We start from the raw sequence: 25,580 nt of genomic DNA, 5'->3' as shown, positions 1-25,580 counted from the left end.
CTCACAACTATCAGACATCTCAAGGATTGACAGTGAATAAGGAAATACTCTTGAAGTGTGTTCTCTGTTGTAATGAAGGGAGTGCAGCAGACAGAATACATACAGCAAGCTCCTGCAAGCAACAATATGGTAATAACCAGAAAATGTGTTATTTCATAATACTGATTGTAAAATAAATATTGACTGAGACCCCAGCCTTTCTTTGAAGTAGCTCTGTAGAATGGGACCTTGATCTAACATTTCATTTGAAAGATGAGTGCCTTCTGACTGAATAATCCTCTGAGTACTTTACTGCAGTATTGGCCCTGGTTTTCATACTCCAACCCTGAATTTATGTTTAAACCCATGCCCTCCTGTCGCAGCAGAGCAATGTTACCAAGATATCCACTATTGAGACAGCATGCTAAGAAAGTCCACATTTATATTGTCTGACTGAAATTTTTAAATGTTAACCTGATTGGAGTCAGTTTAAATTAATCCACCTGACTGGAACTCGCAGGATTAAATGGAACTCTGGATTTTCTTTCCCCTGATACTATACCCTTGACTTCAATGGAGATTAAAATGAGCCTGGGTATAAAACCAGAATTGCACCTGTTCTTGATAACAGGCTAACAGATCAGTTGAGTTGAATCTTACATTTGCAGATTTCTATAACCTATTGCTAAAAGCCACTTATGTACAGCAATTTACAAATGATGTATTGATTAATGCAGTTAATCAAGGCAGTTGCTTGCTGAACTTAGCTTTCTCAATTATACACACACCATTTTTGAGTTAGGAATTACTTCCCAAGTCTCCATACAATTTCATGCTTTCATTGCTAGTATATGAATTACATCCTTTAGTTTTCTTAAGTCCACTATTTTCTGGTATTTAAACAAGTGAGCTATTTGTACTTCAAGTTGGCCTTGAGCTGCTTTATGACTACTCAGCAGATTATATTCTATATCTGAATAATTAATGTGGTTTGAATGTTTCAGCTGGAAGAATCTATCTCTATAGTAACAGCAGGCCATTTGTAATGAGGATGAGCAGAGAATGGCTGCAGAGACAGACTTTCAGACATTAGGTCAGTATCATAGAAAAATGCCAACTTGTTACTTTAGTGATGCTAACAATATTTCAGAAAGCTGCTCTTTGCATCTGTAATCAATTGGAAGTATTTAAATTTGGGCCAATAACCAAACATCTGTTAACACTGGTTCAGATCTTTGTGTTAAATTAATTGGCACATTGTTGCAGTACTAGAGGAATACAGATGACATGTATCTGTGAGTAGCATGAAATAGTATGAATTAATCTTGGGCGGTCACACAAAATGGGTGACAGTGAATTGGTGGATGGTTTTCTAATCACATCATAGCACTTTCCAGAAGCAAAGGACTGGACATTTCCCCAGATATTACGCAAGATCCATTTGTCTAACTGACAGAAACTCTGCCAGTTCACTTCCAAAGTTCATGGTAAATATTACACACATCAGTTATCGCTTAGCTTAGTTGGAAGGGCTTTCATGTGTTTTTTTTTATTCATAGAAGACCTTCAGTTTGTTTGTAAATTAGTTTGGAATGATGCATTGCCTTTTATATGCAGTTCTGGAATTCAGGATTTTTTTTTGCAGGTTACATTTTAGGCCATTCAGAATCATTGGGTAAAAGGGATGCATTTTGATAGGAAGAGTGAGGGCAGGCATTAACAATAAAGCACATTTCAAAGCAAGATGCAGGAGTAGAGAGGTTATAGATACACTAACTTTTTAAAGTTGACACAGAGCATGTTGGAAAAGTTGCTAAAAAGGCGTTTACAAATGTCGGCTTTGTAAATAAAGGTATTGAGTGTCAAAGCAAGAATGTTATGATGCATCTTTATTTTTAAAAATCTGGTTTAGCTTCAATTGAAACATAGAGGAGAATTTGCTGCACCGATCAGAGGCAGACTCGGGGAGGGGTGCTGTATCATGGGGTGGAAAGGTGCAAGTGGGAGACCTGCTGAAGCTAATGAGGGGACCTCCTGGCAGAAACAGAAGATGCCACCTCTCTGACCCTGACAATGATCCTTCCCTCCCTCCTATTTACTGGTCCCTCCCTGACTGGCCTTAGCAATCCCACTGTGCTTATCCTGGCCCAGGGGTTCTGGCAATGATCCATCCACTGGAGTGACTGGTGGCCCTAGAGTGCTGGTAGCCTCTAAATCAATCTTTGGGGATGGTATATTTTGAAATGGCACATTAAATTTCCCTCTTAATGGAGCTGGGAACTCTGGTGGGCTGCACAATTGGGTCTTAATCCTACAATGATCCCCGAAGTGGCCTTAGCAGGGTTTCCACTGGCTCTCCAAATAGTGGACCAGCCCACCGTCATGACCATGACATTCCATCTGTTATGTTCAGTTCTTGGCATTGCACTTTAGGAAGGATATGAAAGCCGAAGACAGGATGCAAGAAGATTTATGAAAATGGTTCCAGAGACGAGAGACTACAATAAAATCCCTGGTGTGAAAAGCTGGGTAGTTTTCCTCAGAAAAGAATGTTGAAAGAATTCTTGATGAAGATATTCAAAATCATGAGAGGTTTGGATAGAGTAGATGAAGATTATTGTTCCCATTCCCAGCAGGTGGACATGCTGGCCACCAAAACTGATACTGATTTAAGGCAAAAGAAACAAAGGCTACATGAGGAAAACCTTTTTCTGCAGTGAATGGTTAAGCCCTGAAATAAATAGCTTGAGAGTTGTGTGAAAGCAGATTCAATCATGACTTCCTTTAACCAGTTTCTTATCCAATTTCCCCTTGAAAGAAAGTTTAAAGGGCTTTGGAGAAAGGACTAGGAATGGGAATAGCTGAATTGCTCTTGCTAACATGGATACAATGGACTGAATGGTTTCTTTCTGTGATACATCCATTCCATGATTCTACAAAATCAAGACCTTTTGCAGTACAGTCCATCAGGCTCAATTGTATGAAAGTACAGGCTTTTGAAAATGTTGATGCTGACATTTGGTTTGCTTTGTATTAGGTTTACATTGGCCTGTGACTGCAAGTGAGTAAGGAAAGTTATTGGCAGATCTACACTGTCATCATCATCTGCATCCACTTCACTTCTCATTCAATGGATCTGGTGACAGATTGTAATTGAATGCAGCTGTAGGCAATATCTTCTCCAATATGCTAGCGGTGATGTGCATTCTTTGAAATTGATGTCTTGTGACCTGAGACATGCAGCATCCGTTGGTAGTGCTGAGGTCTGGGTGCGAGATTTGTCCATGTTCAGTTCATGCACTTATATGCGTATGATCTTATGAAGAGGAATGTCAAGAATAACTCATGGACATTTTTCAATGTTTTGCAGACAACTTAAAAGCTGCCTGTGTTGCCACATTGCACGAGGCTTTTAAACTCCATTCAAGCAAAGCCTGACCCCTAATCTGATATAAGAGCAATGTCAGAGTCACTGAACTTGCTTCCAATGTGGCCAGAATTGGAGTTGCCTCACTATGGCAGCTGGAATTGCTATTGAAGATGCATTCCAATCCAGGAAGGTTAGGAAGAGCCCAGCTAATGACTTGAATACATTGGCTGTATGCTGGCTCCATTATATTTGGTTCAGAATGCGTAGTTGGAATTGAGGATGCACAGAATCAATTCTCTGATCTTCAAAATCAATGAATATTTTGATATTGCCAGACAAAGCAGATTGAAATTGTGATTTGTTACTAATTCTAAATCACTGGTTTTACATTGATTTTTGTTTTCAAAGCAAGAAACTTGATATGCATACAAAAAATGAATGTCAAATGGAAAAATGGTCTGTAAATGCATGACTGAACATTTCTTCTAAAATAAGAAAGCAATTTTCTACTTCCAATATAATTTTGAAACTGTTGATTATTTTTATAATTTCAAGGTTGCTGGTTATATCGCAAAGTTTTTAAATTGTAATATATCTTTTGAAGATTATTTTAATATTTAATTAATTTCATGCTAATTTAAATTATGATCGATTTTAATTCATGGCTTTCTGACACTGGAGTACAAGTCTGAAGAATGATATTCTGGTCTTTAATTTCAAAATATCCATGCTGTATTTGGTTGTGTGTGATGCCTAGTGCCAGCCAATGTGACTCCCGATATTAATGGGTGTTGAAGCAGGAGACCTGCTTAGTGTCTAATTTGCTTTGGATGCTGAGGAAGCAACCCAGACATGTGCTGGCACGAGACTTGCTTTGGCTCTGTCTTCACTGTGCGTTTGGGTCTTCCCCATAAATGCACCTGAGAGGCATTTCATCAGGTTAGGACAAATACTTCAAGGGAAACAAGTAGCAAATTAATTTGTTTCTCTTGGATTGATCCTTTCTTCAGTTAGACCAACTTTACTCTATGCCCTTCTTCTACCTCTGAAAGCCAGTACATTAAAATGGTGCCGTGTCCCAAACCATAATAAAGGAACTAATGTTTCTATAAGCATAAATACACAATTTTAATTTTAACCAATTTTCTAATCAATTTTTTCAGAGACGTTATTACACACCTCTGGAACAGATGGAACTTCAATCTGAGCCTTTCAGTTCAGGGGTAGGGACAATACCACTGTGCCACAAGAGGCCCCTGTGTATAAATGTCCTTGCTTGGTTTCGAACAAGGGTTTTGCTGTGTTTACGGCGAGTGCAATAACCACTACACTACAGAAAGGAGTTCCACAATTTTATAAAATTTTTTGTAACAATCACGTGCAGTTGTAATAGTCAACCAAAACTCAATATGGGCTGAGAAGTGGCCAGCGGTCACTTGATATGAGCTCGAGTTTATTTGGCTCGATCTCAGGAGAATTGGCATTGAATCACAGAAAAATGGCTGTATGTAGCAGATATTGTGAATGTGGGAAATAGGCTTTGGGCCTATTTGTTTTCAGCCTTGAGGTGAATTTCAATATTGAGATCACATACTCGATTCAGCCTGAGACAGCATAATTTTCAGTGAGAGTTTCAGCATCTGCCAGGATTGAGCTAGAGAAAGTTGTGGCTCATAAACAATTTGATGTTAGCTTAATGGATGGACATAATAATAGTGGTTGTGGAATCAGAGATAATGTTCAAAGGCTGACATTGATTTCCTCAGCCACTTCTCTGCATTTCTATAGACCAACCTTTCGAGACATTCATGCAGGAGAAGGTTTTCTTTCTGATTGCTTATTTCAGTTCAGCGGTGACTCGATGGTCATGCTTTTTAAATCTGAATCACCAGGTTCTAAGTTCCAGTCATACTCCAAGGCATGAGTACAAAAGTCACACTCCAGTGTGGCATTAAACGCTGTGCTGTTGAAAAAGCTGTCTTTCTAATGAATCTTCAGACCAGGGGCCTGTCGGTCTGTTTGGTTGTAACAGATGTAAAAGATCCTGTGACACTATTTTGAAGAAGGGTAGTAGATTTAACCTCAGTTTCCTGCCGGATTCTTTTCTCTCAATCAACATCTCAAAAAAACTTGAATATTTGGTCATTATCACATTGCTGTTTATGGGAGACTGCACTCCACAAATTATCTGTTATATATTTCCTAAGTAACAGCAGTGACTGCACTTTTAAAAGTACCTAATTAGCTGTAAGGTGCTTTGAGACTTCTGATAGTGGTAAAAAGTGTTGATATTAATGCAGTCCTTTTTGTTATTTGTCACAGCCTCTAATAACCACATGACTGACATCCTACATACTGCTTCAGCTACATATTGTCTAATATCCACCATGCAGGGGCATGTTTAAAGTACTGAAGGTGTCATGAAGCAGCAATCATGTTGCCAGATTTCCTGACCTCTTAATAAAGGAACACAGTTACTTCTGTGAGCCAATCTGTTTTAAACCAATGAGGCTCACCTTCAAAACTGTTTGGGCTCTTAGTGACTGCATCAGGTGTGTGCAGCTTGCCTGCTGATATAATAGAATCTGATCCCATAATATTTAAAAAAATTAAAAGTTGATTCTTTGAGCGGCATCAATTAAAAATAAATTAATCAAACATTGATAGTTATCAGTGATTTAAATACTTCTGAAACCATCAAACATATATTTCTAATCTAAACCCTTAATGGTAATTGGACAGATTACATTAATGTATTAATGTGCATAAGATTACCAATTCTGTATGAGAATATTTATTCACATTAACTTTGGAGGTGTACCAAAAGAATCAGTAATTTAGTTAATTCTCAGTATTTCAAAGAATATGAATGGTGTTAACATTCAGTTTTTATTTGAATCAATAAAGATAAAATTTAGTATTTTTACACTCTAATTTGTTGGTAACAGGAGGTTTCAGAGCTATTTTGTACACCTTTTATTGCTCAATAGCAACTTGATTGAAGTTCAAGCTGGTCTTATGTCCATTGCATCATCTTCATCAGGATAGTATATAGTTTGTTCTTCATTATTACTGAGATTTAGAGAATTGGAGAATTCTTATTATTTATTTAGTGGCTTATCAAATACTGGACTCTTTTATTGTAGAACTAAATCTAGTATAGCATCAAAAGCACTGTATTTGTAATATTGAAATTATGTGGTCACGAATGAGCAAACCCTTGCTAAACGCATTTCAGTACTCAGTCTGCAACAGTTCTGTTTCCAATTAGACAATTTTAGAATGGAAAGGACCACTGTGTGTTTGGTGAATGAAATATTTTGGTGAAGAGAAGTGTGCTGGGGACCTGGGTTCGATTCCAGCCTTTGTGCAAACTGCAAACAGTTGCCCTTCTCCCCGTGTCTGCGTGGGTTTCCTCTGGGCGCTCCAGTTTCCTCCCAATCCACAGATGTGCAGGTTTTTCCATTTTCTTTCTTCTTTCTCTTGGTCAGCTTCCAGGAGACCAAAAGTTGAAAAGTTATACGAGAAGGATGAATTGAAATAAAATCAAAGAATGTCTTCACAGGAGCAGTAATTTCATTTAAACTCTAAACTTCAGCTTCTAGTATGTAGTGTCTAGATTAGAGTGGTGCTGGAAAAGCACAGTAGATCAGGCAGCATCCGAGGAGCAGAAAAATTGACGTTTCAGGCAAAAGCCCTTCATCAGGAATTCTAGTATGTAGTACAGAGTTATCTTAAGGCATGGTAGGTCAGCTTGGCCATGTGGAATGTTCATCCTGTTTCATGTGCGGAATCGTGACATGACATAGACAAAGATGTGCAGGAAGAAACACAGACAATGCTAAAGAAACACCGTAGGTCTGGCAGCATCTGTGGAGCGAGAAACAGAGTTAATGCTTTGAGTCTGGTATGCCTTCTACAGAGCTCATGCTGAAAATGCCACTGATTGCAGAAACCTGAGTTCTAGACTTTGGAACTTGTGTAGTGTCTGTACGCACTGTGGTATATCTGCAAGATCGAGAGTTACGGGTGGATAGTGTGTTCAAAGAAGTGGTCACATCACAGGTTGGGGGCATGTAAGTAAATAGGGAATAGGTAACTACCAGATGGTCCAATTTAACCAGTTAAATAGAGTAGGTGTCACAAATGAATTTGTATTTGGGATAATAATCAATGTGGTAATTTTTTTCAAAGAATTATGGAATCCCTACAGTGTGGATGCAGGCCATTCAGCCCATTAAGGTCCACATTGACCCTTCGAAGAGCATCCCACCCAGACACACCCCCTACCCTATCCCTGTAACCCTGCATTTCCTCATGCTAATTCACCTAACCTGCACATCCCTGGACATTATGGGCAATTTAGCGTGTGGACTGTGGGAGGAAACTGGAGCACCCAGAGGAAACCCACGCAGACAGGGGGAGAATGTGCAAACTGCAAACAGTTGCCAAAGTCTGGAATCGAACCCAGGTCCCTGACACTGTGAGGTATCAATGCTAACCACTTTAAAGGAGTACAGCAAACAGCATGCCTCTCGTACTACAGGAGGAGCAGCTTTACAGGAACAAAGGAAGAAAAATGGAACAGCATCATGATAAGGGAGTCATTTATTAGGGAACCAGGCAAGCATTTCTGTGGAGTTAAATATAATTCCAGGATAGTATGTTGCCTCCCTGATGTGTAGGAAAAGAATGTTATAGCAGCTGCAGGAACTTCTTCTGCAAGAGGCTGATCAGCTAGGTGTCATGATCCATGTTGGTACCAACAATATTATAGCATTGTAGAGCAGCATTATAATGATCCAAATGTGGACTGGGATAGTGATAGCGTAGAGAGTTTTAGGTTGTGTTCAGGCAAAAAGCATCAATGTATCCAATCTAATGAGAAAGGAGGCACTGCTAGACCTTTCAGAAATGAGGTAGGCCATGTAGATCAAATGTCAATGACAGAAACATTTAAGGGAGAGTGATAATTGTATCATAATGTTTAGGATAACAGTGAAAAAGGATAATGCATAATCCAGAGTAATTAACTGGAGAAGAGCTGACTCTAGTGGGCAAGAATGGTCCAAGCTGGATAGTTGGGAGCCAAGGGTTAGAAGGAAATATTGTAGCAAAACAATAATTTAAGGGAGAGTGATAATTGTATCATAATGTTTAGGATAACAGTGAAAAAGGATAATGCATAATCCAGAGTAATTAACTGGAGAAGAGATGACTCTAGTGGGCAAGAATGGTCCAAGCTGGATAGTTGGGAGCTAAGGGTTAGAAGGAAATATTGTAGCAAAACAATAGAGCACCTTCAAAGAAGAGATGGTTCAGGTATAGTCAAGGGAGGAAAGGTAGGGAAAACAAATCTAGGGGTCTTTGGGTGAGAAAGGAGATAGATTTTAAGATAAAGAAGAAAAAGTGTGCTTCTGACAGTAACCAGGTGGCAAATACCATTAAGAACCACAGTGAACACAAACATTCAGAAGGGACTTGGGGAAAAAAACAAGAAAAGTAAAGAATTATGGGAAAAGACAGACACTTAACATAAAAGGGAATCACAAAGTCTTCAAAAGTCATCCAAATAGTAAAACAGAGGTAAAAGGAGGAATAGACCTGATTAAGGATCAAAAAGGCGATTTACAAATAGAAGTAGGCATGTGCCAAAGGTGTTAAATGATGATTTTGCATCTGTCTTCACCAAGAAAACATGTTATGCAGGATATGGTGATAGAGGAGGAAGCTCAGTAACTAGAAGGGTTCAAAATTGGTAAGAAGGAGATATTGAATACACTGTTGGTACTTAGAGTTGATAAAGCAACAGGACTAAATGAGATGCATCCAAAAATATTGAAGGAGGTGAGAATGGAAATTTTCGAGGCACTGGCCATAATATTTCAAAACCTCCTTGAACTTGGGTGCCATGTCTGAGGACTGGAGAATTGTAAATATTATGTCTTTGTTCAAAATAGGCTGCAAGGATAGGCCTAGCAATTACAGACTTGTCAGTTTAATTTTAGTAGTGGGGGATCTTATACACAATAATTTGAGATAAAATGAATTGTGCATGGTCAATTATAGGTTCATTAGGGAGAGCCAGCATGATTTCTTAAGGGTATATCATGTTCAACTAACTTGCTAGAGATTTTTGTCGAGGTCAGAGTTGATGAAGATAATACTGTTGATGTGGTGTACATAGACCTCCAAAAGGTACAGTGCCATGCAACAGACTTGTGAGAAATGCTGTAGCTTGTGGAATACAAGGGACATTAGCAACGTATATACAGCATTTGCTGAGTAAGAAGAAATAAAGTAACGGTGAATGGATAATGTTTGTAGCTGAGTTCCCCAGGGGTTAGAATTGGTAGCTCTTGCTTTGCATGATTTATATTAATAATCTAGATCTAAAAGTGCCTAAGCTAAATTCACAGCTTGTAGATGATACAAAGTTTGGAAGCATTGCAAGCTGTGAGGAGGACTGTAGAATATTGACAGATGGAATTCAGTGTGGGGAAGTTTGTGGTGATACATTTTGGTTGAGAGAACATGGAAAGGCAATACAAAATAAAGCTTGCTATTGTAAAGGGTGTGCAAGAGCAGAAAAACTTGGTTGGATGTATATGCATGTTATTTTAGGTGGAGAGCAGTTAATAAGGCATACAGTAACCTTGGTTTGGCTAATAGTGGCATAGAGTACAACAGCAGGGACATTATGTTGAACCTGTGCAAGATACTTTTAAGACCTCAGCAAGCAGTTTTGGTGTGATATTTTGGGAAGGATCTGGACGTATTTGAGAAAATGCAGAAGAGATTAATATAAATTGTCCCATGGATGGGACACTTCAATTATTTAGGGAGATAGGAGAAGTTAGAACTGCTTTGTTTGGAGAGGAAAAAGCTGGGAGAAGATTTCAAAATCCTGAGGAGTCTGGATAAAATTGATTGGGAAAACTGACACCATTTGAACAAGAGTAAGAGAGTACAGATATAAAGTGATTTGCAAAAGAATTAAGTATTATTTGAGAAAAAAAGTTGGGTTGTAGAGAAGGCAGGTTCAGCTTAGACATTCAAAAGGGCATTAGATGAATATCAAAATATAAACAATATTCAAGGTTATTGGGGAAGTCAGAGAATGGTAATCATGAACTCATTCATGTGCTGTTGGAGACATGATGGGCTGAATGACTTCCTTCTGTGCTGTAGTAATTTTGTGATTCTACTTAATTGGGAGAAAATGTCAGTCAGTGAGCACGGAATGTTGAATTTTGTGACTAATGTTAATTCTATTTATTGTCCTGTTTTTTTTCTCCAATAAGTAGACATTGGCTGTCCCAGTGTGATTATCACTCCCTCTTCACTCAATTGCACACTTTGAATAGACCCTGGATCTTAATTATTTCAGGGAGGCTTCTTGTATCTTCATCTATGAAGACAAGCACAAAGGTCAAGATTACCACCAAATAAATTGCAGAACATATCTTGTAAAACAGTCAAGGCTGCTATTTTAGCACCACTGAATTACTTTTTACAAAATGAAGGCATTCCTCAGTATGTCAGACAATTCGTTTAGAACCTGTTAGCTGGTCTAGGAAAAAACCTAAATGCGTAATTGGAGTGCAGAGAAACTTGTTTCCACATCAGTGATTTTACATTAAGTCTGCCCTTTAAAACTTACATTAATATGCTCTGACCTGGGGGAATTGTATGAATATTTATTTTGGAATAACCTCACTGAAACATTCATAGATTAAATTCTAGTTTTATTTGTGATTCGTAGACTGAAATGCAAACTAAAGTCATTAATTTGCATGGGTTATCACTTAATAATAAGTCTTGTCTACTGGAATTTTGTGAAAAATGTACTGATTCAAAAATTCTTTTGATTTTTATTCTGTTAGCAACAATTTCTGTTGAGAGGTAGAATTGGAAAATGCTTTCAGTGGCAAGAAAGGTTCCTGTTGTTTGTTTTATTTCTGGTACCTAACAAAGACCATGAATATTATAAGTGACATTTTGATGTAATAAAAATGATAGAAACCAGAAATTTTTTTGTTGTTGGGAGGAAATAACAGAAAAGTGTTAAATGGAGCTGGGTTGAAAGTGCTCTATCAAAACTTTATGCATAATGATGGCACCAGTATGAGTGAATGAATGAATGAATTTTATTGTCCAATGTATTTTACAGTGAGAAAAACTGTAAAAAAAACAATGAAAGCTTTTCCACTGTCACTATGACCTGGATCCCTAATGGATATGATACCATTGTCGATTTTCCTGCTCCTCGGATGCTGCCTGACCTGCTGTGCTTTTCCAGCACCACTCTAATCTCGACTCTGGTTTCCAACATCTGCAGTCCTCACTTTTGCCCTGTCCCCCTAAGGAAGACAGGAACTGAATTTTAAAGGATATTCCATATTTGGGAAAGATAAGCAAAAAGGGAAAGGAGATGGGATGGTGCTGGTGATAAGGGATGGCATTGGGTGTTCGTGAGGAAGAACGGGATGCAGAATCTGAAACAAACACAGAATGCTGGAGAAACTCCACAAGTCTGGCAGCATCTGTGGAGAGTTCAGAATGGTTCTGCTTTAGAATTTAAAAAGCTGCCTGCTAAACCAAGTTGTAGGCCTGAAGATTATAATTTTAGAATTCAGCAAAATGAGAGCAATGAATTGATTTTTAAAAAAGAATCTGAATATAAAATGGATTGTAAAAGTCATGATAAGTATGTAAAATGGAAAATATTAGCAAACATGATTATGGGTCGATTACAGGCAGAACCAGGAGAGTTTATAGTAGGAAATAGAGAAAAGGCAGAGAAGCTAAATAAATACTTTGTGTTTGTCTTCACAGATGAAGACACAAGAAGCCTCCTTGAAATAATTAAGATCCAGAGTCTAGTCGAAGTGTGCAGCCAAAATAAATTAATATTAGTAATTAAAGTGGCTTCAGAGAAATTTATGGGGTTGAATGTTGACAAATCCCCAGGACCTGATAACCTTCACCATAGAATGTTGGAAAAGATGGCTACACAAATAATGAATGCAAATGTGATCATCTTTTTAAATTCTACAATGGCTCCTACAGATTGCAAGGATGCAAATTTAACCCTTCAGTTTAAGATGGAAGGAGAAAAAAAAGGGAACTACATCTCTCTTAACCTAACATCAGTAGTAGGAAAATTATTCAAATTCATTATGAAGGACATAATTATTGGATATTTAGAAAATACTGGTCTGGTTGGGTAGAGTCAACATGGGTTTATGAAACAGAAATCATGTTTGACAAACCTAATTGAGTTTTCTGAGGATATTAAGAGCAGAGCCAATTGGAAAATCTAATGAACATAGTATATTTGAATTTTTGAAGGCTTTTGATGAAGATTCACACAGGAAGTTAGTCACCCAAATTAAAACACATAGAATTGAGGATAATAGACGAGCATGGTTTAAGGATTGGTTAACAGGCAGAAAGCTGATAGAAATAAATGGGTCACTTTCACAATCTAGACAGATTGTGGGCAGTGGAATACTGCATAGATCGTTGCTTGAGCTCCAGCTTTTCACAATTTATATTAAAGATTTGGATGTGGAGAATAGTGTAATATTTCTAAGTTTGCAGATGATAAAATATATGGTGGGAATGTGAGTTATGAGGAGGATCCAAAGAGGCTTCATGGGGATTAAGAAAGGCTGGGTGAATGACTAAAAGCATGGCAGGGAGAATATAATGTGAATCAATGTGAGTTAATCCACTTTGGTAGGGGAGTATTTTTTAACTTGAGAGTTTGAAAATTGTTGATGTCCGAAGTGTCCTTAAGGTGTTGAAAGCTAGCATGGAGGTGCAGCAAACAATTTGCATGGCATGTGGTATGTTAGCTTTTATTACAAACAGATTTGAGTACAGGAGCAAAGATGTCTGGCTTCAGTTGTGTGGAACACTGGTTCGCCTTTTAGGAATAAGTGTACTCTTCTGGTCCCCTTGTCTAAGGGAAGATTTACTTACTATTGAGGAAGTGCAGGGGAGTTTCATCATAATCCCTGTATATGGGACTGTTCCACGAGGAGTGATTGAGAAGACTAGCCCTGTATTCACTGGAGTTTAGAATAACAAGAGTAACTTACAAAATTCTTAAAAGGAAAGGCAGAATAGGTACAGAAAGGATGTTTCTTATAGCTGGCTGTAGGGCCTAGAATTAGGGCACACACTCTGAAAAGGCAGGGATGTGGTCATGTCACTGAGCTAATAATTCAGAAACACTGGTTACTCATCTGGGGACAAAGGTTCACGTCCCACCATGGTACATGATGAAATTTAAATTTACTCAATAATTTTGGAATTTATGGTGACCATGAAATGATTGTAAAAAAAAATATGGTTTGCTGAAGCTGTAATCTATAATGGTGAAGAAGCTTCAATAGCCTGAAAGGCTACTCTTTATTTAATGAAAAGGCTTATTTATTGAAGAGAGATATCAGGTTCCTATTATCTTCTTTGAGCTAACAATTTAAAAAAGTGAACTTAAAAAGGAACTGTTTTGAGGAGCAAGTAACCTATAAAGCTTCAGGCCAACACAGTGGTTATATGTTGCCATTGTATTAATAACCTGGCTGCTATTCATTATATTACCCCCATGACCTTAAAAACACAACTTCCGCTCACTGTTTTTGCACTGGCCGAATTGTGAATCTGACTAACTCTGGAAGATTGTCTCTGATATGTATTGTAAGATACATTAATTCAAAAGAAGGAATCATCTCATATTAGGTGGTGTGCTGGTGGGTGTGTTTTAACACTCTGAATAACCCCTGCCTACACCAGTACTTTACATTGCAACGTTACATTGCTCAAAAATAATTCGTATTTCACATCTGTACATCCAAAGTAAGTGTTTGATGTGACCTTTGAGAGAAGTAGTGTAAGACTCCCTTCACGTGGTTGCTCCTCAATTCTTTGGCTTAACATAACATGAAATATAATTCTGGGTCTGTGTTAGTACAGATGAGGTCCCTTTTGAACCAATTTAAAAACTATTTCAGGCAGTTTTGAAACACCTGGAGTAAGTTTAAGTGTTTAGATAGCACAGTTCGCATTGCCCATGCTAACAATCTGCAACTGTTTTAGGCAGGGTAAGACCTTGAATCTGTTTGACCCACCTTTACATCGAATTCTCTTGGTCCATTTCTAATAAACTGGAATCCCATATGTTAACAGAAACCTGTTATAGCAGCATGTGAGCAGTGAATTCCAGCCATACATCATAAATTGAGTACAGTCTGACTACCATAAAATGAAACCGATGACTAAAGGATAAATGCAATAAGAATATACTAATCTAGCAGAGAACTGTATGATCAGCTTTTATTAAAGATCTCCTGTTTAATCTGAGTTTTGATCTATTGAAATTTCCTTATTATTCTCATCCACAGGACTTCTCTTTGTAATATTAGCACATTCCTGAAAGGTGTTTCAAAAATTAAAAGTACAAAACCAAATGGAAGTATGCGAATGCATACTGTTCTCTGAAAACTAAAACTGCTTCAGGGTATATATGGAAATATCTGTGTTATATTAGACCAGATTATAGCCATTGTAATGGCTTACTCATCCTATGAGGAGAAAGTGAGGTCTGCAGATGCTGGAGATCAGAGCTGAAAATGTGTTGCTTGAAAAGCGCAGAAGGGCTTATGCCCGAAACGTCGATTCTCCTGTTCCCTGGATGCTGCCTGACCTGCTGCGCTTTTCCAGCAACACATTTTCAGCTCTTACTCATCCTATACCTAGGATCTCTCATATTAGCTCAGTACATCATCATCTGCCATTGTAACGTTGTCTGCTATGAGGATACCAGAGTTATTAATAATAACAAATTGATATGTGAAGTACAAATGAGAAAGTTACATCAATTTAACTCATTCAACATTCACTGAAGCGCAGCCATTATTGTAAAAAGAGAAATCAATAAAGACAAAAGACATTGGTTTAGACATGGACCACTTTTGGTGTTTTTAAGGCAAACGTTTGGAGAAAATGGGGTGACAGATTAACAACTAAGCTCCAGTCAATAAAAGAAGATCCAAATTTCTGCTATGTGGGTGACGTGAACAAATTATATCAGGTTTGAATAATGTCCATTGTTGAGTTTACTTCTAATGTTTGTAGCTGCCTCAAATCCCTAATGCTTACACCAAGGTCGTGATACAAATTGCTGGGAATTTTACCAAACGACAGTACTGATATAGCCAACTTTAAAGATGTACACTATCCAAATATTTAAACTGTTGAAGAATCATTACTTGTGGTTATTTTAGAGGCCATTCTACATCCAAATTAATAGTGGCAATACTGTTTCTGCAATTGTAATTCAACATAGAAACCAGTATTGTCAATTGTTAATCATTTGTATTTTGAAGAAGATGACCTAGGATGAAGAGGAGTAACTCACTAATAAGGGTTTGACAGATACCACTGGAAGAGTCAGTAATTCACATGTAGGAACCATGCAAGTATACTCACAGTCCCCGACAATCATATCTCCGACAGTTGATCCTTACTGTATTCAGTAGCACTGATTTCAGTGTAGCACATTGTGTGTGAGTAAGGTTTTGCAGTCCAAATTAGAAAATGTGAACTAGCAACTAGCATTTGTGGAACTTTCAAATTTTAGTTATTATAGACGTAAGTTAGATTTCTGTAAATGATAGGTAGAACACTAGAAATACCAACCTGTATTATCATAATAAGCCATGTTCAGGCACTGACGACAGGATTTTATGAATTCAATAATATAAACTCAAATGTCGGTGAAATGGATTTCTAAGAAAAATAGAAATTCGGGTATAGTAATTAGACAGGGCAGTGCTCAAAGAGTCTCTTCAGTGCAGTTTGACTCTAATGTTCGAGGTGTGAGAGAGGAGTTGATTGATGATTATCCAAATCAAGGAGTGGGAACCTTTACAAGAATTTCTGTACTAGATAAGCTATAAAACCAAATTTTATTCCATTTTTTTTGTTTCATAAGATGTCAGCTTCACTGACCAGGGCAGTATTGTTTGCACATCCTTTATCACCATTAAACGGAGTGACTTACTAAGGTTATTGTGAGTCATCCACATTACTAAGAGTCTAGAATTACATGTAGGCGAGACTGTGTAAGGTTGGCAGATTGACTTCCCTAAAAGACACTAAAGAACCAGTTGAGTTTTGGTTACAATCAATGATAGCTTCATGTTGACCACAACTGATAGTCTCATTACCTTAATTTGTATTTCACCAGCTATCAGGTTGGGATTTGAGTCTATGTATCCTGAGAAAATCCCAGAGTTTCTGGATTCTAAGACAAGTTACATTGCCATTACATTACAAGCTTCCAATTAATTACTATCTATCTGTTGTTTTCTCAAAATTGAACCCTGTAATAACCATGGATTTTAATGCTTTTACTATCTACTATGTGACTTCAATTACATTGAGAGTATGCTGCGTTTAGTTCAGTGACTCTTCTTTCACACTATTGACACTGCCCTGATAAAATACAAATGTTTACTGGGATGATAGTTCATTGAACTGTTTAAACTGAAAAGATAGTGTTGCTTCATCATATGTTTAACACAGACTTTACCAGAGTTTCATGACAAAGGCATTAATGATGATGTGATAATCTCTGAACCACTATTCACCCACGGCAAACACATCAACTTTAATATTAAATAACCAGAAAATGAGTTGCCAACTGGTTTCTGCCCAGAATTTAAACAGCTTAGCTTGAAATGGTAGGAGGGGTGCAACAACACTGGGATCTTTCAGAAACATTTTTAAATTGAGATCTTAGTTTGGTAAAAAGTTCCATGGCACAGGAGAAGAGCAGAGTGGTCCCTCATCAATATTTATCTTAATAATAAAAAGCCTTTCGAGATAGGTCACCTATCTTAATGTTACTTGTGTTTCAGAAATTTGAAAGATTTGATTGGTTAGATTGTCTTTGGCTGTCTCCAGAGCAAAGAGTAGGCCATTCAGGAGTGATATCAGAAAGCTGATCTGTATCCCAAAGTGTATTCAAAATCAAGAGCTCTGTCCTCAAAAACCTGTTAGGCTAGGTTAGTTGACAATCCCCAAATTGTTGCGATGTAGTTTAATAATATCAAGATGTCAAGGTTTATGGAATCAGGGTGGGAAGATAGAGTTAAGATGGAGATCAACTGTGATCTAAGTGAAGGGTGGATCAGGCTTTACAGATTGACTGTCCCATTCTTGTTCCTGAGGCTCTGCCAGCAAATTTGATGCTGCACTTGGCTACAAAGCAGTGTCTGTACTTCAAAATGATACAGTGACTATGAAGCCTTTGAGATGCGCATGGTACGTACAATTTCTTTCTTTCATAACAGACGTAATGAAATACTGTATTTGGGTAGAATTTACACAGAACCTACATTTTCATGTCTATAAGAAGAATATTATACCATTCACATTGTGGTTTCTTTGAGTGATTTGCTGAAAGAATAATAAAGTATTTGGCTGGAGGGGTAGCACTTAGTTCTAACTCAGAAGGTCATAGATTCAAACACCACTCCAGGGACTTCATGATATAATCTAAACTGATGCTTCAGTGAAGTGCTCTGAAGAATTATGCTGTTCGTGGTGCCAATTTTTCACTGTGATGCTAAGTTGAAGCCTGGATGTAAAAGAACCCTTGGCAGTATTTGAAGTGGAGCTGAGGAGTTGACCTTGGGCTTGGGCAGAAATTAATCCTTCAAACAAGACCTGAAACAACTGGTCATTTGTTCCTTTGCTGTTTCTGTTATCTTGGTAGTTTTAAATTATCTGATGCTTTTAACTTAAATCACAACAGTAACTGCTGTGTTTCATGGTCAATACATCTGTACACTTTTAAGAGGCATGATTATGGCACCATCACTATACCTTGGCATGAGACCAAAGAGTGTAAAGATTGCAAACTCCATCTTAACACTGATCACTTAAAGCATGACACACTATTGAAAATGTGCTGTTCTGTGTAACCTCAGAATTTAAATTAATCTGAAAAGTTATATGCCTGTGAATATGATATTGTATATAATCACCTATGGGATTATTCATTACCACAATATCCTGCTTAGATTTTTATGTTATGAGGAATAATATAAGCATTAACACATCAGGTTAAAATACCCAGCTAGAGCCCACATCACAGTTTGCAGTGGTGGCTGTCTATAAAAAAGACTTCAAGATCTCAGGGGCAGACATTTGGAAATCTGATGGAAGACTAACCGTACAACAGTTTTGGATATCAGAATGTTTAGACATTCAGCAGCATCAATTTTTGTGAAAACAGATTGTTTCGCAGATCTGTAGATATGGCATTGATCACTAAGAAGTCAGAGCTAACTTCCATTTGATTACAGAATAATGTCCAACAAGATGCAATGAATTTCGACTTAAAAGTGATTATACTTAAAATCTGAAGTAACAAATACAAGCAGAACTAAAGGCTATACAGTGTGAATTCTACACCTCTTTCTCCTTTTAAAAATAAATGTTTGCTTATCTAACGTTTAAAAAGAAATTTAAATGGTCCTGAAAGCATAGATCTCCTAGAAGAAAATGTAGCCTTTAAACACAAAAAATGTTTTGTACATGAAGAAGGCTTATGTGATCAGAGGTCAGTCAGGTTTGTGATTTTCTTTCTCCAAATAGACATAACAATGAGGAGAACGACATGATGTAATCATTCCTTATTTGGCATGAAAGCTGCCTATACACAGAAACCTGCAACTACAAGCTTGCAGTCGTTAAATGACAAGCCTATAGTTCTTGACATTTTAAAGGGGCCAAGGCTTGTAAAGGAGGAGCAAGAGGGCAAAATACAGACACACAGAAGGAAAAAAGGGTAAATAGAAAGAAAGAAAGAGAAGCAAAACCAGGAAAAGAAATAAACAAACACTGCACAGCACTCAACTTCTTGAAAAGAGTAATCGGGTAGGGGAATGGGTCTGGGTGGGTTACTCTTCGGAGGATCAGTGTGGAATTGTTGGGCCAAAATGGTCTGTTTCCATACTGTAGGGATTCTATGGTTCCATGAAAAATGGCAAAGGTCTGCAAAGTAATATGGAAGGCAAAAATTTCATTATGGATTGGGAAGTATCCAGTGATATATTTACATCTGTTCAAACAACACATGCAGTTCTAATTTACAGGTCAAGTGATATATATCCTCAGAAAGGAGCTATAAAAATCTTGCTTGCAAATGGCATAAGTGGCTTTGCAGAATTAACATGTACAGTCTTTTCTTGGACAATTAGAAAAATTCAGAAAAGTTTTGGAAATTTCTCAAAAGATTTGCTCAAAATAAGAATTACCTTCGGGATTAACAGACTAAAACTTATCTTGTGTAGACAGTGATCCTCAGATGATCAGTACAGGAGTTTGGACATTATGTTGAGGTTGTACAAGACCTTGGTGAAGCCTCTTCTGGAGTCATGTGTTCAGTTCTGGTCTCCCTGTTATAGGAAGGATATTATTAAACTGGAAAGGATTCAGAAGAGATTTATCAGAATGTTGCCAAGAGTGGAGGGTTTGAGTCATAAGGAGAGGCTGGATAGACTGTGGCTTTTTTCACTGGGGTGTTGCAGATTGAAAGGTGACCTTACAGAAGTTTATAAAATAATGAGGGGTAGAGATAAACTGAGTAGTAGGTGTCTTTTCCCTAGGGTGGGGGATTTCAACACTAGGGGGCATATCTTTAAGGTATCAGGAGAAAGATTTTTAAAAAGTAACAAGGGGCTTTTTTTTACACAGAGCGGTTTGTGTGGAATGAACTTCCAGAGGAAGTGGTGGATGTGGGTACATTTACAATGGCTAAAAGACTTTTAGATAAGTGCATGAATAAGAAATATTTGGAGGGATATGACAAGGCAAGGGAGGTTGTAAGAGTTTAGTTTGGGATTATTGTCGGCATGAACTAGTTAAACCGAAGGATAGGTGTCCGTGCTGTATGACTCCATAACTCTGGGTCGATGACCTGTTTGTTAGAAAATGCATCAGCAAAGGACATGGGTATGATTTTTTAAAAACAGTACAATCAAAGAGGCTCACTGAGTTATTCATTGCCAATATGCCAGTGAAAGCCTTTGCAAAGGTCCTTTTTAGGTAAGAGAAATGACCATACTATTAACGCATTACTTGAGATGAACAAAAGTATGAACCCATAGTGGCAGACTACCAACAATTATATATTATTGGTGCAGCCAACATTCTTACTACTGTCTGCAAAGTATACCAAATGAACAATCTGTACCCAGAATCTGTATCCAATTTGTTTTATTGTACCTACCCAAAAGCTTTCCAGTTTTTCTTGACATCTATAAAATACATGGCATCAAGGGACATTGGATGCACATATACAGATAATCTGGTTCCAAAGGTTATGCCAGACCCCAGAACAAAATATAGGTGACCATTTGCAGCAGGGTATGTTAAAAAACTACACAAACACAAACGTATCCATGAGGTTCATGGTCAACCAACTGAAGGACTAATTGCCGGAAATGACTGGGCTTTCCATGTTGTTGTTCTCACACATCATGTCAATGGTATAAGGTGATCAAAAGCTTTTCCAACTGTTAATATTATTCTGAAAAGGCAGGATTACATACACAATAAGCTAAAATCAACATGAGTGCCAGTGTGTTGACAGGCGTGTACTTCAGCAACTGACTCTTAATGATACAACCTGTGACATGATTTCACTACACGTAATGGATCACCCATTTTGTGTATTGTTAGAATTACACTTCATTGCTGATGCACCAGCTCATTCTGGCTTACTGAATTCTTCTACCTGGTTCATTTAAGCTTACATTTTTTAATAGAGTATAATTAAGATCTGGAATGCACGACTCAAAAGAACGATGAATTCAGATCTTGATCATTTAAAAGTCAATTGGACATGTACTTGAAGAGGATTAATTTAGTCAGGATTTGATATTTGGCATAATCAGGATTGGCCAAACTGTAACTCCTGTGTAATAATATTTTATTAGACTTATAAATAGCAGTAATTATCTTGATGGAAAAGGTGTCATGAGCTACTTCATGTTTCCTTGTGCACTGACCATATTTTAACAGTTATAATCTGTTGAAACTTACCAGACTCCGTTTCCTGTTTGTTTAATTATGAAATGCAATTCTTAGCTCTTGTAGTTCACAGTACAATGGCTGCTCTTTCATTCAGGAAACCCGGTACAGCAACAATGGTATGAATTCATTCCAGTGTCTCCATTTATGAGATTTTTCCATTTCCATATGGAGAATGTTGATCTCAAGCATACTATGGGTAAGTTGTCAAGCCGAAATGACAGTTACTTCCTTGAAGGGAAGGTGAGGAAATTGGAAGGTAAAAGTTATAGCTTATCCTAACTATTACATCACTTTTGAGCTTGTATACAGTGCAAGTGAAGGCTGAATTATATTACAGCTACTTACTCCTGAAGATGTTCAAATACATGTAATAAAAAAATTATACAGTTGATAATTTGCGTTCACTTTGCAATTCTTTTAACATTAAACTTGTGTTTTTGTTTCTGAAAGTGATGCTGTGATGTATATTTTTAAAAAGTTAGCTGATTAAATTGCCTCTAAAATATATAGGGATGAAGAAATTATTGATTTTGGTGCAGTCTACAAATTGTTTCAAAAGTATTTTTGTTCCTTTAGGGTGTAGGTTTGCTCGCTGAGCTGTAGGTTTGATATGCAGATGTTTCATTACCTGGCTAGGTAACATCATCAGTGGTGACCTCCAAGTGAAGCGAAGCTGTTGTCTCCTGCTTTCTATTTATATCTTTCTCCTGGATGGGGTTCCTGGAGTTTGTGGTGATGTAATTTCAGTAATTGCCAGTAAGTAAACACTAAATAACAATGCATTTTAAATTAAAATATGTTTAAATAGGTTGAAAATTCCCTCTACGTGTTGTAGCCATTGAGACAAGGAAGAACTTTGTTTGAGTCAGGCATTGCAGACATGTTTCACAAGGGCTGAGGACAACATTTAGCTATTTATTTCAAGAGCTGGACCTATTTGTAGCTGGAATAGAAATCATTTTTATGCAATTGATATGCAGGCTGTAAACATAAGTTCGAGACACTAGACTATTGAACTCGGTTTGGCCAAACTAAAGGAGTTGGGAAAGAAGTTTCAAGGTGTTTGCCCTTGGTTGGCTTGCTTTTGTTTTTGCTTCTGTTTTGAAGGCTTTGCAAGTGGGTAGGCTGTGCATGTATTATGATGCATAAGACATTGAGATTGAATGGGAGGTGCCAGATGCTTCCTTTCCTGGCTACGATAATGTGTATGTTTCTGAAAATATCCACAGTTAATATTATTGAATTTGATCTTCTGGTTTGAGTTCAACATTTGGTATCTGCTAAAACTTTTCCCTTACCTCTGTTGCTCCAGGATGGGCGCAGCTCATTTTCGGAAATGCCCAGGTAAATCACTAATTGAGAAAGAAGTTTGAGAGTCCTCCTCCAGTAAGAAATAAGAAGGAGAGGGGGAAAAACCATACTTAAAGTCTGTCAATTAGGAAAAAAGGCAAACCTTTGACTTGGCACAAAATCAAATTATTGCTGGTTAGCTCTTAGTATTAAAGGTGGGAGATAAAGGAACATTTGAAAGTGTACATTATATCTGCTGTTGGATTGGGGAGCATGCTTTTATTAAAATGTAAATACTATTGAATTCAATTACATGTCCTTTTAAAAATTAGTCAATTTCTTGACTTTATATTATCACCACTTCGCCAGTGTACTTGTTAATTTTGCCTAGTAGATAATTGTAGCAATTAAATGATGGCATGGCATGCATGAAAGACATGGTACTCATACCAAATGGCAAGGAGGACATATTATTACATTCTCTGAGTTAAGTATGTACAAATACACAGTGGGGGCAATGTGATAAAATTATGGACATGTGTTGACATTCATTGAGGTAGACCAATTTCCTTTGCAAGCACAGCACAACCAAAAATTAAATATTCACCTTCTATGTATTGTTGGTATATTGAAGTCAAATGTTACATTTTTATTTATAATGTAGTGTTATGACACGGGATAGGTCCTCCTACCTAAGCTATGCCAACAACACAGAAAAGATGTATTCCATGCAGTAATCTGTGAAAATGCAAGAGGTCAAAAACTATTAAAAGTAAAAATTAACAACTGTATTTCTTAAAGTATAACAGAGAATAATTAATAAACAACTATTTACAACTCTTTCCTCTAACCTATCTTTATCTTCCATTCTATAATACCAGTCCGATAAAACCTCCCGAATAAGATTTACCAAAAATTCAAGTTTTCAAAACCAGCCCGCTGTCAAATCTTCCATTTGGATCTTCCTGTGTCTTTTCTTTTTCTGAGGGATGATGCTCCACAAGTCACAGATCTATAAAGGTACCTTTTAAGAGAGCTACTCTTCCGGCAGTCTCGACATGCTGGTGGCGTGGCTGGTCTCTTCCAACTGCTCAATTTTCCCTGGTCTTATATCCCCAAAGCATTGGATTGTGTCATTGGTTTTTAATATTGTCAATATACTAAATCCAAACGTGATTGGAGATCGGTATTTTGGGGTATAATTTAAACTGATTGGCCAAATTAAAATTTGATTTTGTCTCCAGGCAACCAGCTACAGTAACTGCTGGCATCAGGTGTATCCTGGAACTCTGTGGGAAGCTAGGGAAGTGATTGCTGGGCCCCTTGCTGAGATATTTGTATCATTGATAGTCACAGGTGAGGTGCTAGAAGACTAGAGGTTGGCTAATGTGGTGCCACTGTTTAAGAAGGGTGGAAAGGACAGGCCAGGGAACTATAGACCGGTAAGCCTGACGTTGGTGGTGGGCAAGTTGTTGGTGGGAATCCCGAGGGACAGGACGTACATGTATTTGGAAAGGCAAGAAGTGGATAGGAGTAATCAACATGACTTTGTGCATGGGAAATCATGTCTCACAAACTTGATTTGAATTTTTTGAAGAAGTAACAAAGAGGATTGATGAGGGCAGAGCGGTAGATGTGATCTATATGGACTTCAGTAAGGCATTCAACAAGGTTCCCCATGGGAGACTGGTCAGTAAGGTTATACCTCATGGAATACAGGGAGAACTAGCCATTTGGATACAGAACTGGCTCAAAGGTAGAAGACAGAGGGTGGTGGTGGACGATTGTTTTTCAGACTGAAGACCTGTGACTAGTGGAGTGCCACAAGGATTGATGCTGGTTACACTACTTTTCATCATTTATATAAATGATTTGGATGTGATCATAAGAGGTATAGTTAGTAAGTTTGCAGATAACACCGAAATTGGAGGTGTGGTGGACAGCGAAAAAGGTTACCTCAGCTTACAGCGGGATCTTGATCAAATGGGCTGAAAAGTGGCAAATGGAGTTTAGTTTAGGCAAATATGAGGTGCTGCATTTTGGGAAAGCAAATCTTAGCAGGACTTATACACTTAATGGTAAGGTCCTAGGGAGTGTTGCTGAACAAAAAGACTTTGGAGTGCAGGTTCATAGCTCCTTGAAAGTGGAGTCGCAGGTAAATAGTGAAGAAGGTGTTTGGTATGCTTGCCTTTATTGGTCAGAGTATTGAGTACAGGAGTTGGGAGGTCTTGTTGCAGCTGTACAGGACTTTGTTTAGGCTACTGTTGGAATATTACGTGCAATTCTGGTCTCCTTCCTATCGGAAAGATGTTGTGAAACTTGAAAGGGTTCAGAAAAGATTTACAAGGATGTTGCCAGGGTTGGAGGATTTGAGCTAGAGAGAGGTTGAACAGGTTGGGGCTATTTTCTCTGGAGCTTCGGAGGCAGAGGGGTGACCTTATAGAGGTTTATAAAATCATGAGGGGCATGGATAAGTGGGGGAGTCCAGAACTAGAAGGCATAAGTTTAGGGTGAGAGGGGAAAGATATAAAAGAGACCTAAGGGGCAACATTTTCACACAGAGAGTATGGCATGAGCTGCCAAAGGAAGTGGTGGAGGTTGGTACAATTGCAACATTTAAAAGGCATCTGGATGGGTCTATGAATAGAAAGGGATTGGAGGGATATGGGCCGGGTGCTGGCAGGTGGGACTAGTTTGGGTTGGGATATCTGGTTGGCATGGACGGGTTGGACCGAAGGGTCTGTTTCTGTGCAGTATATCTCTCTGACTCTGTGACTGTATGGACCAAAAGGTTACGTTATACCTTGCTGAGAACACTTGG

General features: G+C 37.9%; 1 protein-coding gene across 3 annotated transcripts in view; it reads left to right on the top strand.

The window, feature by feature from the left end:
- LOC122561213 (actin-binding LIM protein 1-like) overlaps positions 1-25,580 on the top strand; it is a 377,099-nt gene that overhangs the window by 102,715 nt on the left and 248,804 nt on the right. For 2 of the 3 annotated variants that reach the window (XM_043712803.1, XM_043712800.1), the window contains exon 1: positions 21,525-21,665. The exons of the other annotated variant lie outside the window; for it this stretch is intronic. In XM_043712803.1, coding sequence (XP_043568738.1) covers positions 21,614-21,665 — 52 coding nt within the window. In that variant the 5' untranslated portion in view covers positions 21,525-21,613. Of the gene's footprint in view, positions 1-21,524; positions 21,666-25,580 lie in introns of those variants that run through there. 3 annotated transcript variants of the gene reach the window in all.

This window comes from Chiloscyllium plagiosum, chromosome 22 (genome assembly GCF_004010195.1).
Source record: "Chiloscyllium plagiosum isolate BGI_BamShark_2017 chromosome 22, ASM401019v2, whole genome shotgun sequence".
NCBI classification, from domain to species: domain Eukaryota; kingdom Metazoa; phylum Chordata; class Chondrichthyes; order Orectolobiformes; family Hemiscylliidae; genus Chiloscyllium; species Chiloscyllium plagiosum.
This window is presented reverse-complemented; position numbering and strand designations above follow the sequence as displayed.